This window comes from Heloderma suspectum, chromosome 13 (genome assembly GCF_057233095.1).
Source record: "Heloderma suspectum isolate Gila_16-S chromosome 13, 16-S_ref, whole genome shotgun sequence".
NCBI lineage: Eukaryota > Metazoa > Chordata > Lepidosauria > Squamata > Helodermatidae > Heloderma > Heloderma suspectum.
In genome coordinates, this window is record NC_139470.1 from 23,501,607 (window position 1) to 23,527,499 (window position 25,893).

At 49.3% G+C, this 25,893-nt stretch overlaps 1 protein-coding gene across 1 annotated transcript; it reads left to right on the forward strand.

Annotated features, from left to right (window-relative positions):
- Positions 1-5,548: 5,548 nt before the first annotated feature.
- On the forward strand, positions 5,549-22,920 carry LHX5 (LIM homeobox 5). The gene is made up of 5 exons (XM_084820441.1): positions 5,549-5,721; positions 8,924-9,147; positions 11,382-11,659; positions 16,145-16,310; positions 22,562-22,920. Exons 1-5 carry the CDS (start codon positions 5,549-5,551, stop codon positions 22,918-22,920), a joined length of 1,200 nt encoding a protein of 399 aa, XP_084676567.1.
- The last annotated feature ends 2,973 nt before the right edge of the window (positions 22,921-25,893 follow it).

The following is a 25,893-nucleotide window of genomic DNA, read 5'->3' on the forward strand; positions in this document are numbered from 1 at the left end:
TCCGTCGCCATCTGCTCCAGCGCTCGGGACCCCGGAATAGGCCTAGCGGGGGAGGGGGCGATGGAGAACAGCACTGAAGATGGGCAGGGGGGCGGGGGGGCGGGCGTTGGAAGGCATTCGGTGTAGTACGGTTTGGAAAATAGTGGCAAAAAGGACTCGCTCCCTGGCTTTCTCTCTCGCTCTTATTTTCTTTCTGTGTCTCTCTCCTTCTCTCCTTCTCGCTCTTTCTCCTTCACCCTCTTTCTCTCTCTCTCTCTCTCTCTCCCTCACACTCTCTCTCTTTCTCTCTCTCTCCCCCTTTCTCCTTGTCTCTTTCTTTCTCTCTTCCTCTTGCTTCATCTCTCTCTCTCTTTCTTTTTCTTTCCCTCTTTCTCCTCTCCTTTCTCTTTTTCCCTCCTTTTTCTTTTCCTTTTCTCTTTCTTCTTCTCTTTTTGTCTCTCTCTCTCTCGCTCGCTCACTCACTTTCCCCTTCTTTCTTTCTCTCCCCCTCTTTCTCCTTCTCTCTCACACACCTCCGTCTTCCCGGTGTTTTACAAAATACGCGGGGGGGGGAGGGGAGGTTCAGTATATTCAGCTGGGAGGAAGAGAAATAAAGTGGGGGAGGAGGGAGAGCGGGGGCGGGGACGAGTATTGATTCTGGCCATTATCCGTTCTGATGTATATACCCGGTGATATGTAAGTAACCGTTGGGGTATTGAAGACCATTGAAGTTAGCCCCAGATCTAGATTCTGGAGAGGAGAGGAGAGGAGAGGAGAGGAGAGGAGAGGAGAGGAGAGGAGACGACGACTTGGGGAGATGGAGGCAGAAAGACAGGACAAGTGTTAAGTGCGGGGAGGGGGCAGGTTTGTAAGCATTGGACCCAACCACACTCGAGAGGGAAGCGCAGGGGAGAAAGCCCCCCCCCCCATTACACCGTGGCTCCGATTCTCTCTCTCTCTCTCTCTCTGCTTAGTAGGGAGTAAGTCCCATTAAACTCCGTGAGGCTTGCTTCTAAGGAAATAGGATTAGTATTGCAGTGTAAATGATAAATATAACAAGACGGGTCATCCGCCTTCAGTACCACGAAATAATAAATACGGATAAGGGGATGTAAGAGGATGAATAGAACCAGTTTCCGTGTGTGTACGCGCGCGCACGTGTAATTTCTATACAATTATTGCGGTAAAACACACATACAGGGAAGGAAGGCTATTTATGATGTGCGGAAGGTGGAGGTTATCGTGTTTATGCATCCATGTCTGCGCGGGTAGTACTTTGCATCTTACCAGTGACCCCATAGGGGTCTGCGTAACTGTCTGCGTGTATGGCTTCCCTTCTTTATAAATTACACTGAAGTTACACACACCACAAAGCCCACCTTAGCCGTGAGTAAAAAAAAGAAATGTGTTCATTTTCAACTTCGTGGACTGCGGGCTTCTACAGTATTTTACAGAATTGGGTTTGGATGTCTTACTTGTTTGTTTGTTTGTTTTCACTGCCTGGATTTATGGTGCGTGTGCGCGGAGCGTGGAAAGCGCATCACTGCCTGATAATACAGCAGCCTAATCTGTGGTGCGTGGTAGATATAAACGCAGGGAGAACTCGGGTTTTCATTTACTGGTGAGGTGGATACACACACATAATACCACATGTCCTGTTATTTGGATCTTCCTAGATGTGTCCTTGTATAGATGAGACAGGGAGAGCGTTTTTCCCGTCCAAGCAACATATAGACTTAATTTTGTTTAAGCTGCTGAGGAAGAAAAATGTCGTTCCTAAATGGGATTTATCTGGAAGTAAGTTCCATTGATATCTTTAATTTTGCCCAATAGAAAAGATTTGGAAGGATGTGCGAATAATGGCCATGAATATATGTATTAATGTGTCTGTGTTGTGTGGGTCTAAGAAACAAAATCCTAGCGGATTTTTCACCTTCCCACGCTCAAACATACACACCCATTTTTTCCCCTTATTGTCCAGATGGCTTCTCACAGCAAAAGATTCTTGTGTGGGACTCTTTGGTCTCTTTAAGATCTGCAGGTGCTAGACCCTTCTGAGACCAGAAAATCGGAGAAATTGGTACCAATATCTCCCCGTTTATCAACTGAAACCCGGAGTCAGTCCAGAAAGAGTGTGCGGGGGGGGGGGAGATTAACCTCCTGCAATAGATACCCCCCCATCTAGTCTGCGGGATATAGATTGATCATGTTTTATAGATGTTATTAGAGGAGTGTACAAACGCTATATTAATAAAAGAACAGAAAAATACGCCCTTTTATATAAAGGAGTTTTAAAAGTCGGAATACTTTCTTGCTTGTTTGATTTTTTTCGGGATGAGACATACACTTCATTCTCCTTTATAATCGAAAAAGCTTCCACTAGAAATACACACATATTTGCCAGGGAAGAGAAATAATACCTAAGGAGGGGCAGGGAAGGTATCTCACAGAAAGAGAGAGAAAAACAATTCGGCCGAAGTGCTTCTCTTGAAACCAAATCTCAGGATTCCAACAGCTTTCCTTGGGCAGTGAAGTCTGTCTCTCATCATTGAAACCAGTTGAGAACTTGGAGAAGGATTCCCAAAGAAATACGGTTAAGGCTGAAATCCTGAGTCCCAGTACACAATCACACCTCTCCCTCCTTCATATATCACTATATATTGCGTGAATGGCAGAAAGTGATCTTACATTCAGATTTGATTTGGCCCATTGGAACATAGTCCGTTTTTGCGGAAATACTCTTTTCGAACTCGAGTAGAGCCGTCATCTTCCATAACTGTTCTCTCTCTTTCTCTTTCTCTTTCACACACACACACAGTCCTTTGTTGCTAGCAGTGTGTGTGTGTTCGGACCAGAAAGAGCCATTATGTTTACACACACACACACCACCCGCATACTCCGGGCTTGAGCATTTTTTTCAGGTCCCCTTGCTTCTCCTTTTCCCCCTTAGTCCTGATGGATGTCTACAAATCGCCCCCTCACCCAGCCGATATACTTTTCGTTCTTTTTCTTTTGCTCCTGACTAAATTTGGGAAATTGCCCAGTAAGTCATTTAAGTGCTTAATTCGGATTTATTTGTTTTTTTACAAAGGTTGGGCTTCCGTTTCAAAAAGTAGTTCCTATTATTGGTGGGGTGGGGGTGGACTTCTCTCCCCTAGAAGTGACATCCTAGGGGATCCTGTTCAAGTCAAGGATTTATTTGTTTTTCAGTGGGGTGGGGGAGATTTCCGATATTTTCTTGCCCAATTATCACCGACGATTTGTTGAGCTGGACGCATCGAGGGCTCAAGCGCAAGGGAAGAAGAAGGAGACAATTATTTGGGTTTCTCCCAGGACTTCTTTGAAGTCCCCCCCCCTCTCTCTCTCTCTCTCACACACACACACACACACACACACTTCTAATGTTGTCGTACAAAGGGAGGGGGGAGTTCTCTTCATTATCAGACTTAATGAAATGGCTAACTATGTCTTTGGGGCCCAGGGCATTCAGGATGGCTTTGTGAGGCGCTTGTCAAACCCTCCCCTTCTGAGAGAGAAAGGGGGGGGGAAAGAACCTTATAAGTTAATCTCTCCTGTCCCTATTGTTCCCGCACCTTGCATGACAAAAGGTGTGTGTGGGGGGGGGGGAGAATGCCAAGCCCTCTCTCCAAATTCCTAGGCAACAACAGCACGAGGCCAATAAAACCCTGTCGCACCCCGCTACACACACACACACACACACACACACACACCTCCCAGGCATCGCACACTTTCAAAGTACGTATAGACCGTGATTTGCGGGTTGGGGAAACCTGGTAATACACACAGAGAAAGGTTTCTGAGTTACTGACATGCACAGCCCGATCTTAAGCTGACTCGGAAGGAAGCCCCACTGTATTCAAGTACTTACTCGCAAGTAAAAGTGCGTCGGTAACAGGCCGCCGCCGCCCCCAGCAAAATAATGCCCGGAAAGTTCTCCCCAATAAACACAGGTTAACGTGAAGTTAACAAAGGAAGTTAACAGTGGAAGTTAACGTGAAGACAGAGAACTTGCGGGTCAATGAAAAGATATACTCTATCCATCTGACCCTTGGTGTCATTCATATGTATGTATAAATGCAAAGCTCTCCCTCCCTCCCTCCCTCCCTCCCCACCCATAAAATGGGCATGCACTTCTTGAACATTGATTTTCAGACTAACCCTATTTGAACACTCGTTTCACGCGAAGTTACACACTCACACGCGCGCGCGCGCATACACGCCCCTTCCTCCTACTCCCCCCCACCCCCACCCGCGTTGCACACAGTCCTACTTGCTTGGGCAAATTTCAAGACTTGGAAGGAATGGGGGGGGCAGTTTTATTGTGACTATTCTGTTAATGTTGTTATGATTGATCCATTCATTCATTCATTGGGAGAGGGCTTCTTGGATTCTTGGCCCCTTCTTATTTTATTGGGAAGGAGTTGTTTTTCAATAATAATAATAATAATAATACATCGGAGTAAATTAAGATATTAATTTAATACATTTTAAATTAATAAAGAAATCATCGGAGGAAATTAAAACAGACTCCCCAGCTATAAGCCTGCGCGATTTCCTCAGAAGATGGGGAGAGGAAAATCCAGAAAACTTAACATCCTCCTCCTGCACAGATCTGCTCCAAACAGGTAACCCCTTCTCATCCCAGCAGGAAGGGAACCACGACCAAAGCTAGCCCTGGCTGCATTCGCCATCGCCACCTGATGCTTTTGGAGCTGCCTCGAGAGAAGGGAAGAAATGGCTCCTTTTGCTACTAATGCTGGCTTATTTCGGGGGCGGGGGGTGCGCCCCCCGGCCGATCTCTCTCTTCCTCTCTCTCTCTCTCTCTCTCTCACACACACACACACACAGCCTCCTCCAGCCCCCTGGCCCAGATCCGCCAGCACGCCCCATCCGCCAAATGTCTGAAGGCAAAATACTCACGGAGCATCACAGAAAGCCAGGTGAAAATCTCGCCCCTCAACAATAGGGCTCCCTTCTTTTTTTCCCTCTGTGCCAAGCGCAAGGCTGGAGCCAATTTAGATATGCTATAAATTAAGAGGTTGCCATGGCCACCGGCTCGCCATTGGCCGCCGCCCGCCCGACGTGGCGCCCCACGTCACCAAATCTGAATAAGGATGCGCGAATTACTAAAGCCGGGAGACAAAGCTGGGCGATGGGAGCAGCATGAAAGTGGAGCGAAGTCCCGGGCAGCCATCCACACGCCGGCGGAGGGGACCGGCAAGAGGGGAGCGCCACCGCCGCAGGGCCTGGGCCTTGTCCCCAGCCGTCGAGGCCCGGCAGCGGGATGCGCTGAGGCGCTTCTGCCGAGCCAGGCGAGGCCAGGGCGGCGGCGGCGGGCCGGGAGGCGGCGGCGCGGAGCGGAGCTAGCGCGCCCGCGGGACTCGACGGCAGGCAGGGCAGCCTCAGGACAGCCGCGGAGCGGGAGCGGGACGTCGGCGCTGCGGGGAGCGCCCAAGGGAAGACGCGGCGGCGGCGGCGGCCAAAGGAGACAAGCGCCCCGGCGGGCGGAGGGGCGGCGGCGAGGAGACCCCCCTCTCCGGCCGCGGCGATGATGGTGCATTGTGCCGGCTGCGAGCGGCCCATCCTCGACAGGTTCTTGCTCAACGTCCTCGACCGAGCCTGGCACATCAAGTGCGTGCAGTGCTGCGAGTGTAAATGCAACCTGACTGAGAAGTGTTTCTCCCGGGAAGGCAAGCTGTACTGTAAGAACGACTTTTTCAGGTGAGGGGCCCCGCTCCCGGTGGCGCGCACGCGATTTCGCCTTCCCTCCCCCTCCCCACCCTCCCCTCCCCTCCCCTCCAGCTACAGAGGGAAAGGATGCGTTGCTTCCCAAAGAATGCCCATATTCAGCCCATCTGCTCTGGGTTGCAGTCCGAACCAGTCAGAACTCTAGCCCCAAAATGGGTCCAGAACCTTGGATAGCTGCTTTAGAGTTCCGACTGGTTCCGACTGAAACCCCAAGTAGATCAATCTCCTTGCTGAAATAGGAGCCCCCAGCCTTCACTGCCCGTATTCTATACGCCCTTCAGGGCTGACAATTCCCCCTCCCCCCTGGTGGGCCGACGGACCCCCTCGCTAGCCCGGCCAAGCTCGAATCATCCGTTCTCTCTCCCCCCACCCCACGGGTTCTGGTCCTGAACAACCCACCACCACTACCACCACCACCACCCTTAAGGTCCTGATCCCAGCGTGGCCCCGGGTTGTAGAAGGCCATCCTAGACGTGAATACTTACCTAGGTGTAAGTCTCCTTGAAAACATGGCTTGCTGCTGGATTGGGCTGTGAGGCTTCTATCCTGAACTGCTTCACCCAGGACTAAGCCCCAATTTGGACACAATGGAACTTACTTCTGAGTAAACCTAGGCTCGCCATTCCAAGGAAGGAAGGAAGGAAGGAAGGAAGGAAGGAAAGAAAGAAAGAAAGAAAGAAAGACGAGATAATTGTGTGTGTGTTTTCTCGTCTCATTCTTTTGATTTTATTTTTTCAGACGTTTATTGAGGGCAAACCGTGGCCACGCCATCAGCCTGTCCATTAACCACGAATTTATGCATCAGTTTTTTGGGGGAAAGGGGGGGACATAAAGGAATAAAACAGCCGAAAATAAAATAAATAGGAACACGTCCAAAGAAACTCCCCGCTTCCAAAGAAAGCGTCGAAGGCTTGCTAAGCTTGAGGGTTGGGGATCCTTTTTAACCCGCCATTGTAGGCATGCTTTCCTGGGGAATAACCCCAGTTGAGTTCAGTGGGCCTTACTGTCGAGTAAACAGAGGCATCGGGGCTGGCGGCTTTTCTCCCAGGCTGCGATCCGTAGGCAGAGTAGACCACTCCAAAGCCCATGAATGTGGCGACTGCACGAAACGAATGTAGTGGTAGTGGAGGGCCCAGCTGGTATGGGGGGGGGGGTCAGGCGCCTGAGACCCCCTTGGCAAGTCAATACAATCTCCTCCCTCTTGATTGTATTTTTCTCCAAACAGCATCACGTCCTATCCACCCACCCGCAAATACACTCACACACACACACACACACACACACTCATTAATTAGTAGGAGCGACTGAACTTTGAAATATCTACAGGCCGAACCTCGGCGTGTTTACTCAGGAGTAAGTCCAGTGCATTTCAATGGGGCGTCTTCCCAATGAAGTTGTACTGAGGGTTGTAGGGTTTTTTTGCTAGGGTGGAGGATGGGGAAAATACTCACTTGCAATAATCAATCATTATCATCATCCCAATAAATATTGACAACATTTGGGGGGATCTGTTTTTGGATGGTTCTATACATGGATGCACTTTCTTTTTTCCAGCAGAAAGGAGTCAAAAATTTTTTTTAAGAGAATGGGATTTTTTAAAGCTCCAAATCCTAAACCAGGATGAAATCGAATCTGTCAAGGTGTCTGTCTGTCTGTTTCTGTCTCTCAGACACACACACGCGCGCGCGCGCGCACACACGCACACACACACGCGTGTGTGTGTGTGTGTATTGCAGAAGCGTGGAGAAGGAGGGGAAGAGGAATTTCTGCCTTGACTTTGCAGATGAGCTAAACGAGTCGGAGGGGGGGAGGCGACTTTAGGCCCACCCGCATTTTTTTTTGTCTTTCAAAATAAATCAACAAATAAACTCCATTTGAAAATGCAAATCCATTTCTGCCTTTTGTTTTCAGGCTGTTAATTGAAGTAAAGCGCCTATTTGTTTAGTGATGAAAATAGCAAAGTAGGGAGTTGAAGGCTGGTGCCCCAAGGCGAAGGCATGAGAATAGGCTAAGCTGGTTTTGCACATGTAAACGGCCTGGCTTGGCTATTCCGAATTCTTGTCCCTTAAAGCCTCTTTCCGTCCCTTCCCCCCACTCCCCATTTAAAAAGAAGAAGAGGAAAAAAAGAACAACCTTTAAACGCCTTGAATGGTTTTTGATAAGCTGCAGATGAGGCTATTATGCCCAAGGAGAAGACCCCCCAAAAGAAAAAAGATTTATGGGTTGTAATGTTTTCACTAAATCAACGTCACTGGCTCCATCCTGGGCGCGCGCGGGGTGGGGGGTGATGTTTAGCAGACGAGGAGGAGGAAAATGAGATGGAGCCCTGTGTGCAACGTGGGGTACCTTTGTACCCCAAATCTGAAGGGCGTGTGGGGCAGGCAGAGCCATACAAACACTCAGACACCACGATTTTTGCTTTTCTGCGCTTCGCCATATTTCAAGGGGCGAGTTACACACACACACACACACACACACACACACCAGTTACTCGCCAGGGGTGGGGGATGGGAGTGGGGGTTCTGAATTAAAAGCTTTTCGATGGTCCTCGGGTTTCACCAGCAGAGAGCTTTGCTTTGGGATTTGGAGGAGAGGCTGGGAAGAGACGGATTCATCCACCACACCTCTCCTTCTCACACTCCCCCCTCCCCACCCGCCCCCAAAAGAAAACATCTGGAGATTTCCTAGATGAGGAGACCCCCCCCCTTTTTCCGGCGCGAGGCCCCGATTCCGTCGCACGTAGCAGAAACACCCGGCTGCCAAAGGACCTCTTCTGGGCGGTGGGATTTCTGGCCTTGTGCAGGTCAAGATCCGCCGCGGGAGGGGGGGGGGTCCAGCAGGACGTCGTCCTGCGCAAACCAGGCGAAGATCAGCGTTCCTTTCGTGAAGGGTTGCGACAAATCATTTTGTTTTGTTGTTTTTTTAAAAAGGCAAGAACAGGAATGACGAACCCGAGCCCCAATATTTGGCAGTTTCTCCTGGGAAGGGATTGGGGGTCCCCACTAGAATCATTCTCACACCGGCTTTCAGGGACCTGATCTGGTCCCAATGAGGGCTAGCAGCTTAGGTGTCCTAGACTCACTCCCTTCCTTCACCCGCTCCGTCCACCTCTTTCTCCTGTCTTCTCTCTTGGCTGCCCTCCCTCCCTCAAAACCCCAACCGTTCCCTTTTTCAGGAGATTTGGGACCAAATGCGCCGGCTGCGCGCAGGGCATCTCCCCGTCGGACCTGGTGCGGAAAGCGAGGAGCAAAGTCTTTCACCTGAACTGTTTCACCTGCATGGTTTGTAACAAGCAGCTATCGACGGGCGAGGAACTTTACATCATCGACGAGAACAAATTCGTATGCAAGGACGATTATTTGAGCTCGGCCAGCTTAAAAGAAGGCAGCCTCAACTCAGGTAAGGGACCGATGCTTCCCCGCCCCACCGCCCTTGGCGTCTTCCTCCTTCTCTTCGGCCCTATCATTAGGCAGAGGGAGGCAGCGGCCTCCGCGAAATGAAAAGGCAGCGAATTCTACTCCCTTTTTCATTTCTTTGGACTGCATTTTTGCTGACAGGGAGGATGGAGGGGAAGATGCTGGTGAGATTTCCTGCCTTAGGTGCCGGAATAACATGGCTGGCCTTGCGTACTCTACACCTTAAGGGGCGGGGGGGGGGGAGCATTAGCCAATAAACTCAGCCTCAGGCAGCAGAATGTTTTCAGCTGCCCCCAACTAAGTTACCTCCTATAACAAGCGGACTAATGACATAACAACTGGGCTAATTACTACTACTAATGCCGCAGCATTAGTACTAATGCCGTAGTATTAGTGGCATTAATGCTCTTGCTGCTGTTCTTATTGCTATTAAGTATGGCATACCTATCCGCGCTTACATGAGAGCGGGCTCGTTGAACTCGGTGGGATTCCTCGGCGGGATGCTTGCGCTGTAACCTCAGCCAGGTCTCTGCCCCGAGGCGTTTCCGCGTTTGCAAACTTAAATTGGACCATGGGAGAATGAACAAAGAGGAGGTGGAGGGTTGACAATGGACGGATGAGGGCAAGCGCAGCTCCCCACACACACACCTAAACCCAGACTTTGCGCTTTGGGGAGGGAGCAAAGATCCTGTCCAGCTCCATGAGGCATGAAAGAGGAGGGCCAAAAACAAAGACAGAGAGGTTATTATTTCATTATTTAATTAATTTGGACAGCCATCCGTTTCTGAGAGGCTGCCAGTCTGCAGCTTGGGTACCCTCACTGGGAGCTGGGAGGAGAGGGTTGCAAATGAAGGCAGAACTAGAAAATAAGTAAGGCTGGTGAAGAAGTGTGGATGGGGAAGTAGTCAAAGGGCAACCTGCCATACACAGAGCCCATAATTTCGGGACTTAACTCTCCTTTATTCCGCAAATCTTATAAAGGGATCCCACTTCACATATTCAAAATCCAAGTGCCTTCACCACCAAACCTCTTCCAAGGAACATCTGCCTTCGATCAGGTCCTGTAGGCAGCAACTGGCATCCGTTCCCTTGGGCTCTACAGTCACAGGGACATAATATTCGCTCCCAGAGCAAAACCTCCCTTCCAGTACCCTTTGCCCCCTTTTTTTTTTGTTGTTCTTTTTTTTTCTGTAGGAGCAGGCCGTCCCCAGATGCTTAGCCCTGGGCTGGTTCCAGTGGAGGCTGGTGGCTCTAATGTCAGTGGGGGAGATAACTCCACTCTGGGTTTCAGTCAGACCTCTAAAGGAGCTTTCCAAGGTTCTAAACTGTAGGTTCAGCACCTTGGATAGTTCCTTTAGAGTTCTGGCTGAAACCCAGAATGGTGGGGGGGGGGTGACCCCAGCAAAATCGGAGCCACCAGCCTTCACTGGCTGGATCTTTCTGGCAGATAAAGAAGGATCTAGCCTAGATGTCAGTGGAGATCACTGCTGGCCCCTTTTCCTCTCCCCTACTTAGATGGCTTTATTTGTTTGATTCATTAATGAATCAATTAATTGATTACATTTCCCTTGCGTTTGGGCTCCTCAAGGCAGCTTGTGTCCTTTTCTCCTTCTGTAGTGGTTGTTTCCTCCTTCCCTCTGGATATTTCTTTCAAGGGAACCCATCCACCACTTTTCCCTTATAGCTGGATTGGAGGGCACCTTCCTTAGCAAGGTTCCCCCGAAGAGAGGACTAGAGTAGATTTCCATCTTCCCGTTAGGAGTCTGTGTTTCCTTCTCTTACTCTGGCATCTAATGGCTGATCACCCCCAACTTGGACAAAAAAAAAAAAAAGCCCATGGGTGGCATGGATGAGTCTTTCTAAGCACCAGCAGAGCAGTTATGTCATTTTAGAATCTGGCTTTAGAGGGTCCCTCTTCAGAGGGCAATGCATGTGTAACCCTCAACCACGGGAGAATAGGGTAAGCCAGTTCTGTTTGCTGGGCCCCCCCTGTTCATGCTACCGTGTGGGGCCCTGGCTTCTGCCCAAGCATCCTTCCCTGAGGGCACCATGGCTGAGCACAACACCAGGTGTGTCTACTCTTGTCCAACTAAATTACCCCTATTTCTTTGCTGTGAAAGAGAGAAACTGAGCCTCTTTCCTCCTACTAAGCTGGACCCCCAGGGCTACCCTTCACTCCTCCCCAAGTGACGAACGCTCTCCCCTTTCCCTCAACAGTGTCCTCCTGTACCGACAGAAGTTTATCTCCGGACATCCAGGACCCGATGCAGGATGACACAAAGGAGACGGACAATTCCACATCCTCGGATAAAGAGACCACCAACAACGAGAACGAGGAGCAGAACTCTGGGACCAAAAGGAGGGGACCCCGCACCACCATCAAGGCTAAGCAGCTGGAGACCCTCAAAGCAGCTTTCGCCGCCACCCCTAAACCCACCAGGCATATCCGGGAGCAGCTGGCTCAAGAGACGGGACTCAACATGAGAGTCATCCAGGTAAGATGAATCCCTGTATCATGTCAGAGCTTTGGAGGGGCCCAGCCAGTCTGATCGCCTACCTGTCATTCATTAGCCGATAGGGTGGTTTGCTTATCTCTGGGCATTTGTGGTGCCTGGGGGGTATTCCTGATTCATGGACCCAATGCCCTTTGGAATGCACCTGCTCCATCTCCTTTCCAGTTGCACCTCCTTGTCTACGGAAAGGGGGCGCTCTTCCACATGTTCCTGATTACATCATAGCCTGTCACCATGGACATCAGGAGAGGTCTTCCTGCTTCGTGAAATCGTCTGGACCCTGGAGGATGTTTCTTTAAAACAACAACAACAACAATATTTGAAGCTGTCAAGCTACAGATCTCCTCAGGCTTTTGCTCCTCACCAAAAGGATTACTGATTACTGATGATGGTCATTTTATCCTCGTTGTTTACCATACAATATTTTGGGAATCGAGTTTTAATCCTTTTACTTAAGAATGGAATATTAGCATATTGCATGAACGGAGGCCAGAATCTGGATGAATCACAGACTTATTTGAGAGTAGCCTGCAAAAAGAAGAGGAACCGCATGACCTCCTGCAGAATTCTCGGCCGGGGGGGGGGGGGGGAATAGCTTGGTTCATCAGAAAGACTTCATGCATCCCATTATGCCTGTTCACCTGTCCATTTTCCTGCCTAGGCTAGCCCAATCAGAAGCATGCTTACAAGAAAGGAAGCCCTATTAAATATAGGGTATTTCCTTTGTAGCAGACTTGCATAAGATCTGGCTGAAAACCAGTAAAGGGTTGTACGTTCTAAGCCTCATTGAAATGAACAGGGGCTGGACTAAATGATATCTCAGGTCCATTCCAGTTCAAATTTTATGGTTCTTTGAATGGGAATTGTAATTCTTCTGTCCAAACCCCATTGAAATTCATGGGATCTGGACAAGTACAGTGTTTGTGCCCTTGTGGGCACAAACAAGCATGCATAGGATTGTACCCTTGCAGCTCCACCCGACCCATATTTACTTGGAAGTTCCATTCATTTCAACCACGCTTGCTTTCAACCCCTGTCCCTAAAGTGCACAGTCATCCTTTACTTAGGGTGATCATCCACCAAAATTAACACCTTTGTGTGTCCCATTGACTTCAATAGTGAAACGAAGCACTGTGATTAGCTCCCTCCCTTGGAAACCAATGGGATGTATACTGCCCCATGAACTGTGTGGAGGTGATGCCTTAATCTCAGGTGCATTTACTAGGGAGATAAGTCCATAGGATTTCCCTGCAAGTACACTTGCCTATGTTTGTGGTCTTATTAAAACAGCCATGATTTTAATGTTCATTGCAATGGCAGTAATTACATATTTTTTTCTTTAAAAATGAACATATAGGGATAATTTGAACAAGCTCAAAAAGCTGAAGGAAGTATTTATGTAGTGCATTTCAGTACATCGCCATGCCTGCAACGTATGCTAGTTTTATTGTTCCTATATTTCAAATTGTGGGAAGGGAGAGTCAAGAAAATAATAATTGGCTGTAGTGAGGTTTGAACTACGGGCTATTTCTGGGCTCACAGAATGCGCTCCCTTACTATAAATATTTCCTCAAAAGTTAATCCCTCTCAGTGGAATGGTGTTTACTCCCATGTAAATGTGCATAGGACTGCAGCCTCACAGAGCTCAGAAATATCAGCACAGTCCTCTACAGTAAGTGCAGTTACGGACTTCCGCCTCAACGGGGCTTACTTCTGAGTAGACATGCATAGGATTGCAGCCTCACAGAGCTCTGAAGTATCAATGCAAACCTAAGCATGTATACCCAGCAGTAAGTCCCTTTGAGGCTGAAGTAAGTAATACTTACTGAAGTAAGTAATACTTACTTACTGAAGTAAGTAATACCTGTGAGTAAGCCCTGTGAGTAAGCCTCATTGAATGCAATTGCATTTACTTCTGAGTAGACATGTCTTAGAATTGTGCTGATACTTCTGAGCTCCGCGAGGCTGCTATACTATGCAGTCACTTGGAGAAGCAACCCACCACTTCAGTGCTAATTGGTTATCAATAGGGTTTATTTATTTCTGTTGTTCTTATTATTCAGCCTTTTAGAAAATCTTTTCACAAGGCGGATATAGTTATATATAATAACTATACACACACATAAACACAGAGTAAAGCTATCAAGAATGATAACAATAATAAAATGCATACAATAAAATCAATAAAAAATTAATACACCATCCCACGTTCCAAGCCACCACATTTAGGGCGCAATCCTATGCATGTTTAGACCGAAAGAAGTCCTACAACTCCCAGCATTCCCCAGCCGGCTGGCTGGGGAATGCTGGGAGTTGTAGGACTTCTTCCTGTCTAAACATGCATAGGATTGCGCCCTAAACCACTGAAAGGTCGAGTGGCTTGGAGATTAAATCGCCATCTCCATTCTCCGACCATGCTGGCCAAAGAGGTCGGCTAAAAATCGGCGAGAGCCTTGCTTCTTTTCATGCCATTTCGGGTTGTGGCGGTTGTTGTTGACTTCAAGCTTCCGTGCAGAGCCAGAAGGCTGCCAAGCGGCGTCCTTCAGAGGCGAGCAAAGAGAATAAAGCGTCCTTTCGCTAGGAGCCTGGACGCAAAATTCTTCCTTTTGCCACGCGGAGAGGAAGCCAAGGAGAGGAGCCCCGTAGAGCGGTGGCATCTGGAAGCTGGCGAGGCAAATCTCCCAGACCTCCAGGGCTGGTGTGAGTGACATCAGCCTCTCCGCCTTGATTTGCTCCTATCCAGGATGGAGGAAGCGCCCTGCCTAGAAGAACACCCAAATGGAACCCCCAGAACAGGAGGATCTTGCACGGCCGTGGATAAGAGGCTAGTCCTGCGTGTTCTCCCTGGAGTAGCTAACGGGAGAACGGCGATGGAGCTTCTAGCTTCAGAGGCACTGTATCTGAAAGATCAGGTGCGGGAGACCAAGGTGTTGGCTTCACGCCATACTTATGAGAGCTTCCCCGAATGCTGGTCTAGATCCGCCTTCCCAGGCGTGCCCCCCCCCCCAGGTGTGTTGGACGACAACTCCTGGCATCCCCCAACTAGCTGGGAGTTGTAGTCCAACACATCTAGAGGGCCCGAGGTCAGGGAAGATTGATCTCGATGGACCTTTTTAGTCCCTTACAGTGCAATCCTGGATTCGTCTACTCGGGAGTAAGCCCCATTGAGTTCAATGGGACCGACTCCCAGATAAGTCTGTATAGACTGCAGCCTTAAGAGTAACACCCTCCCCCTTTTGCCCAGGGTGCTCTGGAGATGTTATGCTCGGTGCCCAGCGTTAAGACGCCACCGCCCAGAAGCCCCCTAAATCCGGGAACTGCTTTTCTTCTTTCCCTCTGCACCCCAATCGCCAATGGAGGCCGGTGGCGCTGATTTTGGTGGAGCTCCGTTTCCATTCTGCTTTTCAGTCAAAACCCTTATGGAGTTAGCCGAGATGCTGAACCCATTTTGGGGATAGGGTTCAGAACTTCAGATAGCTCCTTTAGAGTTCTGACTGGTTCTGGCTGAAACCCAGCATGGATGCACAACCCCACCGAAATCGGAGCACCCAGCCTCCACTGCCAGTCGCGCGTTGTTCTGGCTTTAAATTGCATCGACCTCTATCCGAAACGTGCTTGGAAAGAAATAGAGGCGGGCCGAGACCTCTTGGGTCGTGTCTTAGGCATAAGGCCGCTGGGTGGACTCCCCGTTGGGAAAGGAGAACCCCTTTTTGGAACCCGGACCGCCGGGTCATTTGGGAATACTGGCGTGAAATCGAGATAAGGGCGCCCGAAGCGCCAGGAGAATGGTTTTGGGTTTTAAATGAGAGGAAGACGAAACGGAAAGGTATTTTCGATTCGGGTTTGATGGTTTTCATGCACTGTTTTCCTCTGCTGTTTGATGCTTTAATGTACTCGCTGGGACTCCTAGTAGTTGCTACTACTAAAAGCAGCTTGATGCATAATGAGAACAGAAACAGAAGTGTTAATAGTAGCAGCAAATCCAGCACACACTAAAATTCGCTTCTACTCCCCCACCCACCCCATACCCCGCTATAGGCCAAAGAAGACAGGAATTTAAATCTGCGTCTAGCAGCGACATCTTTTTTTTTTCTTTTTTGCTCTAGAGTAGGTGCAGTTCCTTTCCCATACGGATTGGGACCCAATGGGGGGATCGTTTCCGCTTCAGACCCCCTACACCCAGTTTAAACATGAAAAATGCACAATCCTATGCATGTTCAGACCGAAAAAAAGTCCTACACAACTCGTACCATTCCCCTGGGTTGCTAGGAGTTGCAGGACTCTTCCCTGCATCCCTTCTGCCCCCGTCTTCTAGTGTGGTTTGGTTTAAGTTTGGGGTTTTGTTTTGTTTTTTCATACCAGCGTTCCGTCTCTCCATCCATCGCACGTTTTCGAGAGAACTTGGTGATCAGTCGAGATAGAGGAGTCACCCTGTTTCTTTTTTTTTTTTTTCCATTCTGCCCGCAGGTTTGGTTCCAGAACCGACGGTCCAAGGAGCGGAGGATGAAACAGCTGAGCGCGCTGGGCGCCCGGAGACACGCTTTCTTCAGGAGTCCTCGGCGCATGCGCCCCCTGGGAGGCAGGTTGGATGAATCCGAAATGTTGGGCTCCACCCCGTACACTTACTACGGAGGTAAGAGGCTTTCTCTCTCAGACTGGGTGCGGGGGAGGAACTGGTCCAGGGAAAACATTTTCCCCTCCTTCCTGTCATCTGTTCTCTCATCTCCTCTCCCGTTCTTTCTTTCTCTCACTTTCTTCCAGTTATTCGACTTTCTTCCATTCATCTCTATCACTTGCTCTCTGTCATTCTTTCACTTTCCTTCCTGCCTTCCTTCCTTCCACAGCTTTTCCTTCTGACTCTTTCTAAGCACATTTTTCCTCCCTTCCTTCTTTCCATCCTTCCTTCCACCTCTTCCCTTTCTCTCTCTCTCTCTCTCTTCCAGTCACTTGACTTTCTTCCATTCACCTTTATCACTTCATCTGTCATTCCTTCACCTTCCTTCCTTCCTTCCATAGCTTTTCCTTCTGTCTCTTTCTAAGCACATTTCCTCCCTTCCTTCTTTCCATTCTTACTTCCACTTCTTCACTTTCTCTCTCTCTCTCTCTCTCTTCCGGTCACTTGACTTTCTTCCATTCACCTTTATCACTCCATCTGTCATTCCTTCACTTTCTTTCCTTCCTTCCGCATCTTTTCTTTCTGTCTCTTTCTAAGGCATTTACTCTGGAGCAAAGGGCACAGTAACTGTGGTTGCCATCTTACCGACATGCTTGCCATAGGAAAGGGACCAGCTGGACACCGTGAGGGGGACTTACTCGTAAGCAGGTTCCACTGCGTTCTTACTCCTTAGTATATATGTGTTTGGGATTGGGGCCTTATACTTCCTAGTCTCTTAAGGGTGCAATCCTATGCACGCTTAGATGGAAAAAAAAGTCCTGCAACTCCCAGCATTCCCCAGCCACCCAGAATGCTGGGAATTGTAAGACTTTCTTTTTCCTGTCTAAACATGCACAGGATTGCACCCTAAAGCCTGCAATCCTATACACGCTTACCTGGGAGTAAGCCCCATTGACGTCATCAGGACTTACTCCTGAGTAGACATGAACAGAAGTGAGCTCTCATACGGATAGGAATTCGTTGGTTGTTTTTCACGGTACCTTGTTGAAGGCATACAAATAAAGTGATTGATTGACTGATCAAATGATTGCAGTGAGAGAAACACTTTCACTCTCCTCCTTCTTGCGTTCTTTCTTTTCCTCCCTTCCCGGACCATCTCCATCCATCCCTTTTGTTTCTCTCCTCTCGCTGTCTTCCGTATACTTTCTTAGTCTTTCTTTCCATTTCTCTTCTTCCACTTTCTTTCTTTTCTCTCTCCTTCTCCCTCCTTTTTTCCCTTCTTCACTTCCTCCGCTGTTCCCCGACTCCACCACCACATCAAAAAAATCCGAGGGGGTGGGGGATAGGGGCCCGTAGGTTCGGTTGCCGCTTCCCGGGATTTCTCCCCCGCGTAGGCCTCTCTCTGGCCCCGACTGGGGCACTCGTTTGCTGGGGTGGAGGTCCCCTCCATCTTCCCCTTTCTCCATCTTCGCCCCCACATTGTCGTCCCCCCCCCTTCCATCCTCTGATGGCTTCAGGTCTCTGGTTCCAGTGGAGGCTGGTGGCTCCGATGTCAGTGGGGTGGTGAATCCACTCCAAGATTCAGTCATCAGAAGCACCTTGGATAGCTCCTTTAGAGTTCTGATTGGTTCTGACTGAAACCCAAAGCGGGCTGTTTCTGAGTCCCAGCGGGCTTTTCCTCGCCACCTCCAGCAAGAAAGGGGCTTTGTGCAGGAGGGTCCGGCATTACCCGACCCAGAGGGCCGCCCCTTTGACGCCCGCCCGCCCCCAGCTCTCCTGCCTTGTGCTGCGAGGAACAAAGCTGCATCTGCCCCCACCTTTGTACCGCTTTCAGACGCATTTGTTCCAATTACGCCCGAACCCCGGGAGCTCTAGCCGAGCCCGGTGCGCTCCTGTTTGTTTTCTTCCAGGCACAGCGCGCCCCCTTCCCCCTCCGCCCTCCCCCCTTCCAGCCAGGCCAGGAGGCAGGCGGGCCTGCCCCCCTAAATTTTCTCTGCCCCCCCTTTTTTTACCAGCAATTAAAATGTTACAATAACTTTAATAACTTGAATAAATATTTAAATAAAATTATGTTAAAATTTAAAATAATTAAAAAGCAGTTTACAATTTCGTCTTTAAAAGGCCGGCAAGCTAGATGAACTGCACCCCCGCACGCTGCTGTTTTGGCACCCCCACCCACCCCCAGAACGTGTCGGCTGGCTACGGGCCTGCTTCCAACTCCCTTAAAAGCAACCCCCCTCCCCCAAAGTGGGATCTCCGTGGGCCCCGATTCTTCTGAACACACCGCGAAGGGCGGGGGGAACTTCCACGGCCCAAACGGCCGGAGGGACGCGGCAGGTCTCCTTCAGAGTCCGACGACTTTTTCTTCCTCCTTTTCTGCCCCCCTTCTCCTCCTCCCTGGAGCGCCATGCAGAGTAAACCCATCGAAATGAATGGGGCCGAAGTGAGTCACTACTAACTACAGTCATTCATTTCAAGAGGTCTACTCTACAAAGGAAGGGCTCAAGTTGGATACGACCCCATGTTTTCCGTAGGGGGTGTTTCCCATCCGCCCACCCAACCCCTTCCAAAGAGACTCCGGGTTAACTGCACAATCGTACACGTGTCTACTTTACTCAGGAGTAAACCACGTTGCCTCAATGGGACTTACTCCCAGGCTGCACTCCTGTATCCACGGACCCCATTGAACCCAATGGGGCTTACTCTTCAGTAGTCATGGGTAGGTCCCGTTTATTACCATTAATAAACGTTAATTACCATTATCAACTCTCAACCCCCCCCCCGCCCCTTAACGTCCAGGGGGCCTCCACGCCAAGGGACCTGAGGGCTGCGATACTCGGCACGTTTGCTTAGGGGTAAGCCCCGCTGACTTACTTCCACGCAGGGGCTCACCCTGCCAGGCGGGTCTGAGTCTGTGGTTGCCATCACATACATACACTGTGCCCGGAGTTTAACTTCCATTGAAAGCAATAACACTAACTTCTGTGTAGACATGTCTAAGATTACGTTGACAGGAGCTAGCTACCGTGTGCACGTGTGAATGCTGTTGATGACGGGTATTAACATATTGTTGTTCTGATGATTTAGATTCTAGCCAGTTTGAAACGAAAGTTTAATCTAAAATTAAGATTACTAGAATCGAAATTATTCGATTACCAGAAGCGAAAATTAAGAAACTAGAATCGAAATTATTATTATTTCAAGTGTTTTATTATTTCATTTCATTTCTATCCCGCCCAATAGCCGAAGCTCTCGTTGTTGTTGTTGTTGTTGTTGTTGTTGTGTCAAGCGTTGTTGTTGTTGTTTCAAGTCAGTTTAGGAGATTCTAGCCAGTTCCTCTGCACATGAGAATGTTGTTAATGAGGGATATACATATTATTTTTATTTAGATTCTAGCCACGGTCGGGGACTATATTCGAATATCAAATTCCGGGAAATTAAAACCTGGGGGGGGGGGGTCCTCAAAAGTAAACCCCTCCGATTTCAAAGGGATTTACTCCCAAGATAGCGTGGCTACCAGGATCCTACTAGGCCACAATCCTATACCTGAGAGTAAGACCCATCGAATTCAATAGGATTTACGTCCTAATAGGCATGTATACGGTTGACCTTTAGAGTGTTACTTCCAAAAGTGTTAGTGAAATTAAGAGATGCAGGAGCAATTAACAACTCGTTCACTCCAGGAAGAAATCCAGAGGTTTATCTTCTTTATTTCCTTCTTTGGCATTTTTTTTTTCTTTAAAGGGATAGATAGATACATAGATAGAGAGATCAAATATTTTTAATATAATTTTATACTTGAGGGATCTGAGAGAGGCGTACATTTATGTAATCCCCCCTCCTTCCCTCTCAAAGATATAAACATGAACGTGTGGACGAGTCCCAGTAAGAAGCTTCGTTTTAGGTTTGCGGGCTGAGGTTTCAAAGGAGGCGCGGGGATGTTAAGTGGGTCGGTGTCCCTTTAATCGAATTAACATACCATCCCCCCTCATGGGGGGGGGGATTCATTGAATCAACCCGGTTTGAAACGATCACTTCAGCTAGTAAAACCCCCTTTTCTGCTCGATCCTGAGCACGTTCATTCTGCACTTGTAAATATGCTCAAACCTGCCGCCTGCCTTACCTGAAATTTACCGCCCCCCCCCCCCGGTTTCCGGGAATTAAAAACCTGAGATAAACCCCGTATATTTTGCTGTCGGTTGGGAAGGGGAGGGGAAGGGTGAGTTTTAAACTAAAAAAAAAGATTAACAATCTAACAGCCTGGTCCTAGCCATGTTTACTTGGAAGTAAGTCCCATTGAGTTCAGTGGGGTTACTAGCAGGAAAGGAGGCACTCAACCTTAGCCTGGTCCCCCCTCCGGATGTGTTGGACTACAATTCCCATCACCCTTGACTGCACACCCAACTGGCTGGGGATGATGAGAAATGTAGCCCAACTGTAGCCCTGGCGCTTGGATTACAACCCTAGGCCTGGTTACTGGCACTTTTCGGATCACACCCAACTGGCTGGGGATGATGGGAAATGTAGCCCAAATGTAGCCCTGGCGCTTGGATTACAACCCTAGGCCTGGTTATTGGTACTTTTCGGATCATGCCGCGGTGGTGGTGCCAAAGTCAGGGGGGAGGGCGGGGCGCCCCCAAATGACCACCCAGAGAGTGGCAGGTGCGGAAGCGAACTTCCTTTTATTCCTGTAGCCGTGATGATGGTACGATTAACGTGAGTTTGGATGCAAAACTTCACACGCTTGGAGTATTAATTTTTTTTAAAAAAAAAAAATCGATTTGGCAAACAGTTTTCTTGTTATTCTAACATACCAGGAAGACAGAAGCAGTTTTAACGCATGGAATGGCAGTATGGGAAGCGGTGCGGGAGAGGGGGGAGAAGAGAAATGTGGGCTGTGCGCTCCAGGTGGCCATCTGAAGGGGTCCCCCTTAAAGTCCAGGGTCTCAGATTACCTAGCTGCACTGCTCTCTGGAGTCTGGAGGAATATTCAGTTCGGAAGCCGCCGGTGATGTATCCAACTTGATTCAGTCTAGGGATGGTGGCATGTGGGGTTGGAGGGGGCAGAGAAGGGATCTGCCGCTTTAAGGTTTTTGTATTGGGTTTGTGCGTGTGGCTTCTTTTTAAGCAGAATACCTGGCATTTTTATTCCTTTCTGAGAGATGGTGAGGAACGTGAGAGGTGTCATGTAGGTGGGTGGAGGGAGACGCATCTCTTCCGCCATGAATCAGACCAAGAACCCATGTAGTTCAGCATTTTCCGTCTGAGCTTCCTGGAGCTCCGGGTTAGAAGCCACAGACTGCCCCTGTTCCCCGACTCCGGCCTTTTTGCAATCTCTGCCTATGGCGGTTTCACTGAGCTAATGAAAATACCACTGGAAACCTCCATGAATGTATCTTTTATTTTATTTTTATTTTTTAACTATTGGCCATCCTATCTTGTAGAAGTGAACTCATAAATTCATCTGTGTATTCTGCCCATCCCAAATGGCTCTTAACACGTCCTGGTGTGTGAATCGGCATGATTGTCTCTCCAAAGTGGCATCTTTTCCGGCTTCTGGTCTAAATTTTCTTGGTGAAATTTTATCCCTTGTAGATTCAGTGTGTGAATGAATTCTATCGATTTACTGTTTGCATTTTACTGTGCATTTATCCGAATAGCATCGAATATTATGCAAGGATTTCTCTCTGGTCCACGGGCGATTTGCATCATGACAATTAGACTGCCCTCCAGATTTGCCTGAGAGTAAGCCCCATTGAACTCAATGGGAAGTAACTTCCAAGTAGACATGCCTGGGATTGCGCAGTTCTTCGACTCCGTTTAGACCTTTGCCGCCGTGATCCCGAGCCGATTGTTATGGTCTGTAACCCTGTGTCTACTTACTTGGAAGTAAGCATTATTGAATGCAGTGGGATTTACTTCTGAGTAAATAAATATGGCTAGGATTGCACATTTCGTACTCGTAAGAGTAGTACAGGGTTGCTCTTAGGGAAGTTAGCTAAGGCTGAAATCCTATACCCACTTCTGAGGGTGTAAATTCCATTAAACGGAATGGGGCTTACTTCTGAGTAGAGATGCACAGGACTGCACCGTTAAGTGCCTAATATTTCTAACTGATCATCTCTTCCCCCTCCGCTTTGCAGCCGCCACCAATTTGGGGGGGGGGGTGGGAGGGGGCGTCGATTTCTGCTCAAGGGCTCTTGCTCCGGTTCTGATCCGGATGACGCGTGTCTTCTCTCACCCGCGCTCTGGCCTCTCTCCCCCCGCAGATTACCAGGGCGACTACTACGGTCCCGGCGGCAACTACGACTTCTTCCCGCACGGCCCCCCCTCGCAGGCGCAGTCCCCCGCCGACTCCAGCTACATCCCAACTTCGGGGGCCGGCTCCACCCCGCTTGGACCCCTGGAGCCCCCCCTCCCCGGGCATCACGCTTCCGAGAACCAAAGGTACACGGATATGATCTCTCACCCCGACACGCCCAGCCCGGAGCCCGGCCTCCCCGGCTCGCTGCACCCCATCCCGGGCGAGGTCTTCAGCGGGGGGCCCAGCCCCCCTTTCTCCATGTCCAGCTACAGCGGGCCCCTCTCGCACCCCAGCCAGGAGCTCAACGAGACGGCCGTGTGGTAGAGCGCCCCCAGGCGGAGGGCGCGCCTGACACCCCTTCAGACCTCGCCCTTGCCAAACCCTGTCCGCCCCGTCGGGGGCGAAACTCCCGCCGCCTCCAAGCCAAAGCGCGCCTCGCCCAGACCTCCTTCCCCCGGGGCCGCGCCAGGACCGCGCGTGGCCCGCTGCCTGGCCCCGGGTGGGCTCAGCTGGGGACCTTGGACACAGCCCTGTTGCCCCGGGGGCGGCGCCCACCGGGGGCGGCCCGCCTTGTGCGTCCGAGGAACCGCTCCCCGCGAATCTCCGGAATTTGCGAACTCCTTGGACCAAAGCTGGACTCGTCTGTTTCACAGACTGAAGGATGTGAGCGGGGAAGGGGGAAAGAACCACCCCCACGCCCCCGGCTCCCCGATCCAGGATTGTGTCTTGGTTTGGTTTTTCTTTTCTTTTTCTTTTTTAACATTTCTCTCGTTTTGATTTGGTTTGGGTTTTGCTTTGCTTTTTGGTTTGGGTTGTTCTTCTTTTTTCGTTTTTCTTTTTTGCTAAAAGGGGGGGGGAAGATCGGATTTATTTTAATTAGGTTTATTTTGTGAGTGTTCAAGGGCGGTCAGGCAAGGGACTTTGGGAAAATGGATGGAGAAGAAGGAATGTTTCGCTGGTGATGCGTCGCCCCCTCGTGGTAAGTGCTGGAACGACTTGCAGGACTTATTTAACTATGTTGGGTGGGATTTGGGGAGGGATATTTTTGTTAATTATTATTATTATTATTATTAATATTATATTATTATTATTAATATTATTTTGGCAGAAATATAACCACATCTACCAATAAAACAAACAAAACAGTTTTTGGATGTTGCTAGCAGAAGCTAATCCCGTCCAAACCTTCCTTGGAGGCTACATGTGTTTAAGGATGTATTATAGTTTTTTGCTCCTAGTTTCTTTATTTTGTATAAAGAAGAAACAAATAAAGTATGTTTTTGTGTTTATTGATTATTTATTGTATTTTGGTCATCTGAAGTGTTTATGTGCAACTGAAGTAACCAGGGTAAGTGAGGATGCTGGAAAGATGATGATTTTGATGATGAATTTATGTGTGTGGCACTTTACAGAGTAATGACAAAAAAGATGGGCCTCTGCTCCAAAGAGCCTACAGCCTAAGAAATGAACACGATTGTCCCAATTTTGAGCAATTATATATTTTTTAAAATACTTCTCTCCAAAAGAAGTTTTGGGTTTCCCTCAGCCACAGTGGCATATAGGAGCAGCTTCCAACTAGTTAAAAAAAAAAAAAATCTCCCATAGACATATAGCCCTGCTGGATTGGACTCAAGGTCCATCTAGTGCAACTATCCCCAACCTGGTGCCCTCCAGATGGGTTGGACTTCAACTCCCATCAGCCCCAGTCAGCATGGCCAACGGTCAAGAATGCTGGGAGTTGTCATACAAAACATCAAGAGGGCACCAGGTTGATTTACTGCAGGGGTGTTGAACCTCTTTCAGCTGGAGGGCCAAATTCCATTTCAGAGAAGCTCTTGGGGGCTGCATCCCTGTGGTGGGTGGGGCTAAAGGCAAAAGGGGCGGAGCCAGAAATACAAAAAAAAACCCATCATATTTTAGCTTAAGTCTCCTCCTGCCAGTAACGAAGGCTTAAGAGAGGCATTTCAACCCTGTAGAATGGAGGGGAAAACTGCACAAAAGCCAGGAAACCATGAAGTGCTTGATGGCTGTGGGAAAGAGGGGGCATGGGAAGGGGGCAGGGTCTTCTGAAGAACCCCAGAGAGATGGGTTTGGCCCCCACCCTGGGCCTGAGGTTCCCCAACCCAAGCTAGTGACTGGATGGACCTTGAATAAATTCTGTTCTAGTTGTCTTTTTATAAGAGTGGCCAGCTAGCCAGGTGCCGCTAAGCACTCTCAAGGAGGGCATAAGTGCATCGGCCTTTCCCTTGCACTCTGTGCCCACCATTTTATAAACAGAGGCACCCTGCATCTGTATATGGAGGATCTGTTCATCTGTCAGAGCTAAGAGCCATTGATGAATCCAGTGGAGGCTGGTGGCTTCCATTTTGGTGGGGCTATGCATCCATTCTGGGTTTCAGGCAGAACCAGCCAGAACTCTAAAGCAGCAGAAGTGCTGAACCCTACCCTAAAAATAGGTTCAGCACCTTGGAGAGCTCCTTTAGAGTTCTGACTGGTTCCGATTAAAACCCAGAATGGGTTTACAGCCCCACTGAAATCGGAGCCACCAGCCTCCACTGGATAAATCTTCCCTCCATGAACTTGTCTATACTCCATTTACCCCATTCATCAAGGATACATGGGATTTCCACTACTGGGAATTAGACGTAGGTCCAACATTGAGAACTCTGGGATGGGACAGTAGTTCCACAATGGAATGAGCTTCCTTGCTGCTGCAATCCACACTGAGAGCACCATACTGTGAAGTGAAATAAGGTGACCACCAATAAGAGCCCTAGGCACAACAAATGGAATCCTGGGAAATGTAGTTTTCTGAGTACACTATGGCAAAGGTGAGCAACCTGTGGCCTTTGGCCTAATTTCAAAAGCCCTTTGAAAGTGTTCAGTTCAGGCCATGGCAGAAAGAGAGAGAGAAAGGGGGTGGCAGAGAGAGGGGGGCTGGCAACGAGAGGGGGGTTGGCAGAGAGAGAAGGGGTGGCAGAAAGAGAGGGGGTAGCAGAGAGAGGAAGGTGGCAGAGAGAGGGGGCTGGCAGAAAGAGAGAGGGGTGGCAGAGAGAGGAAGGGGCAGAGGGGGGGCTGATAGAAAGAGAGGGAGAAGGGGTGGCAGAAAGAGAGAGGGGGTGGCAGAGAGGGAGAGAAGGGGTGGCAGAAAGAGAGGGGTGGCAGAGAGACAGAAGGGGCAGAGAGAGGGGTGGCAGAAAGAGAGAGGGGGGCAGAGAGGAAGGGGGCAGAGAGGGGGCTGGCAGAAAGGGCAGAGGGGGAGGCTGGCAGAAAGAGAGAAGGGGTGGCAGAGATGGG

Coding starts and splice junctions, on each gene's coding strand:
- LHX5 (XM_084820441.1), top strand. CDS start 5,549: ATGATGGTGCATTGTGCCGGCTGCGAGCGGCCCATCCTCGACAGGTTC. Junction 5,722..8,923: donor TGTAAGAACGACTTTTTCAG/GTGAGGGGCCCC, acceptor TCCCTTTTTCAG/GAGATTTGGGACCAAATGCG. Junction 11,660..16,144: donor TCAACATGAGAGTCATCCAG/GTAAGATGAATC, acceptor TTCTGCCCGCAG/GTTTGGTTCCAGAACCGACG.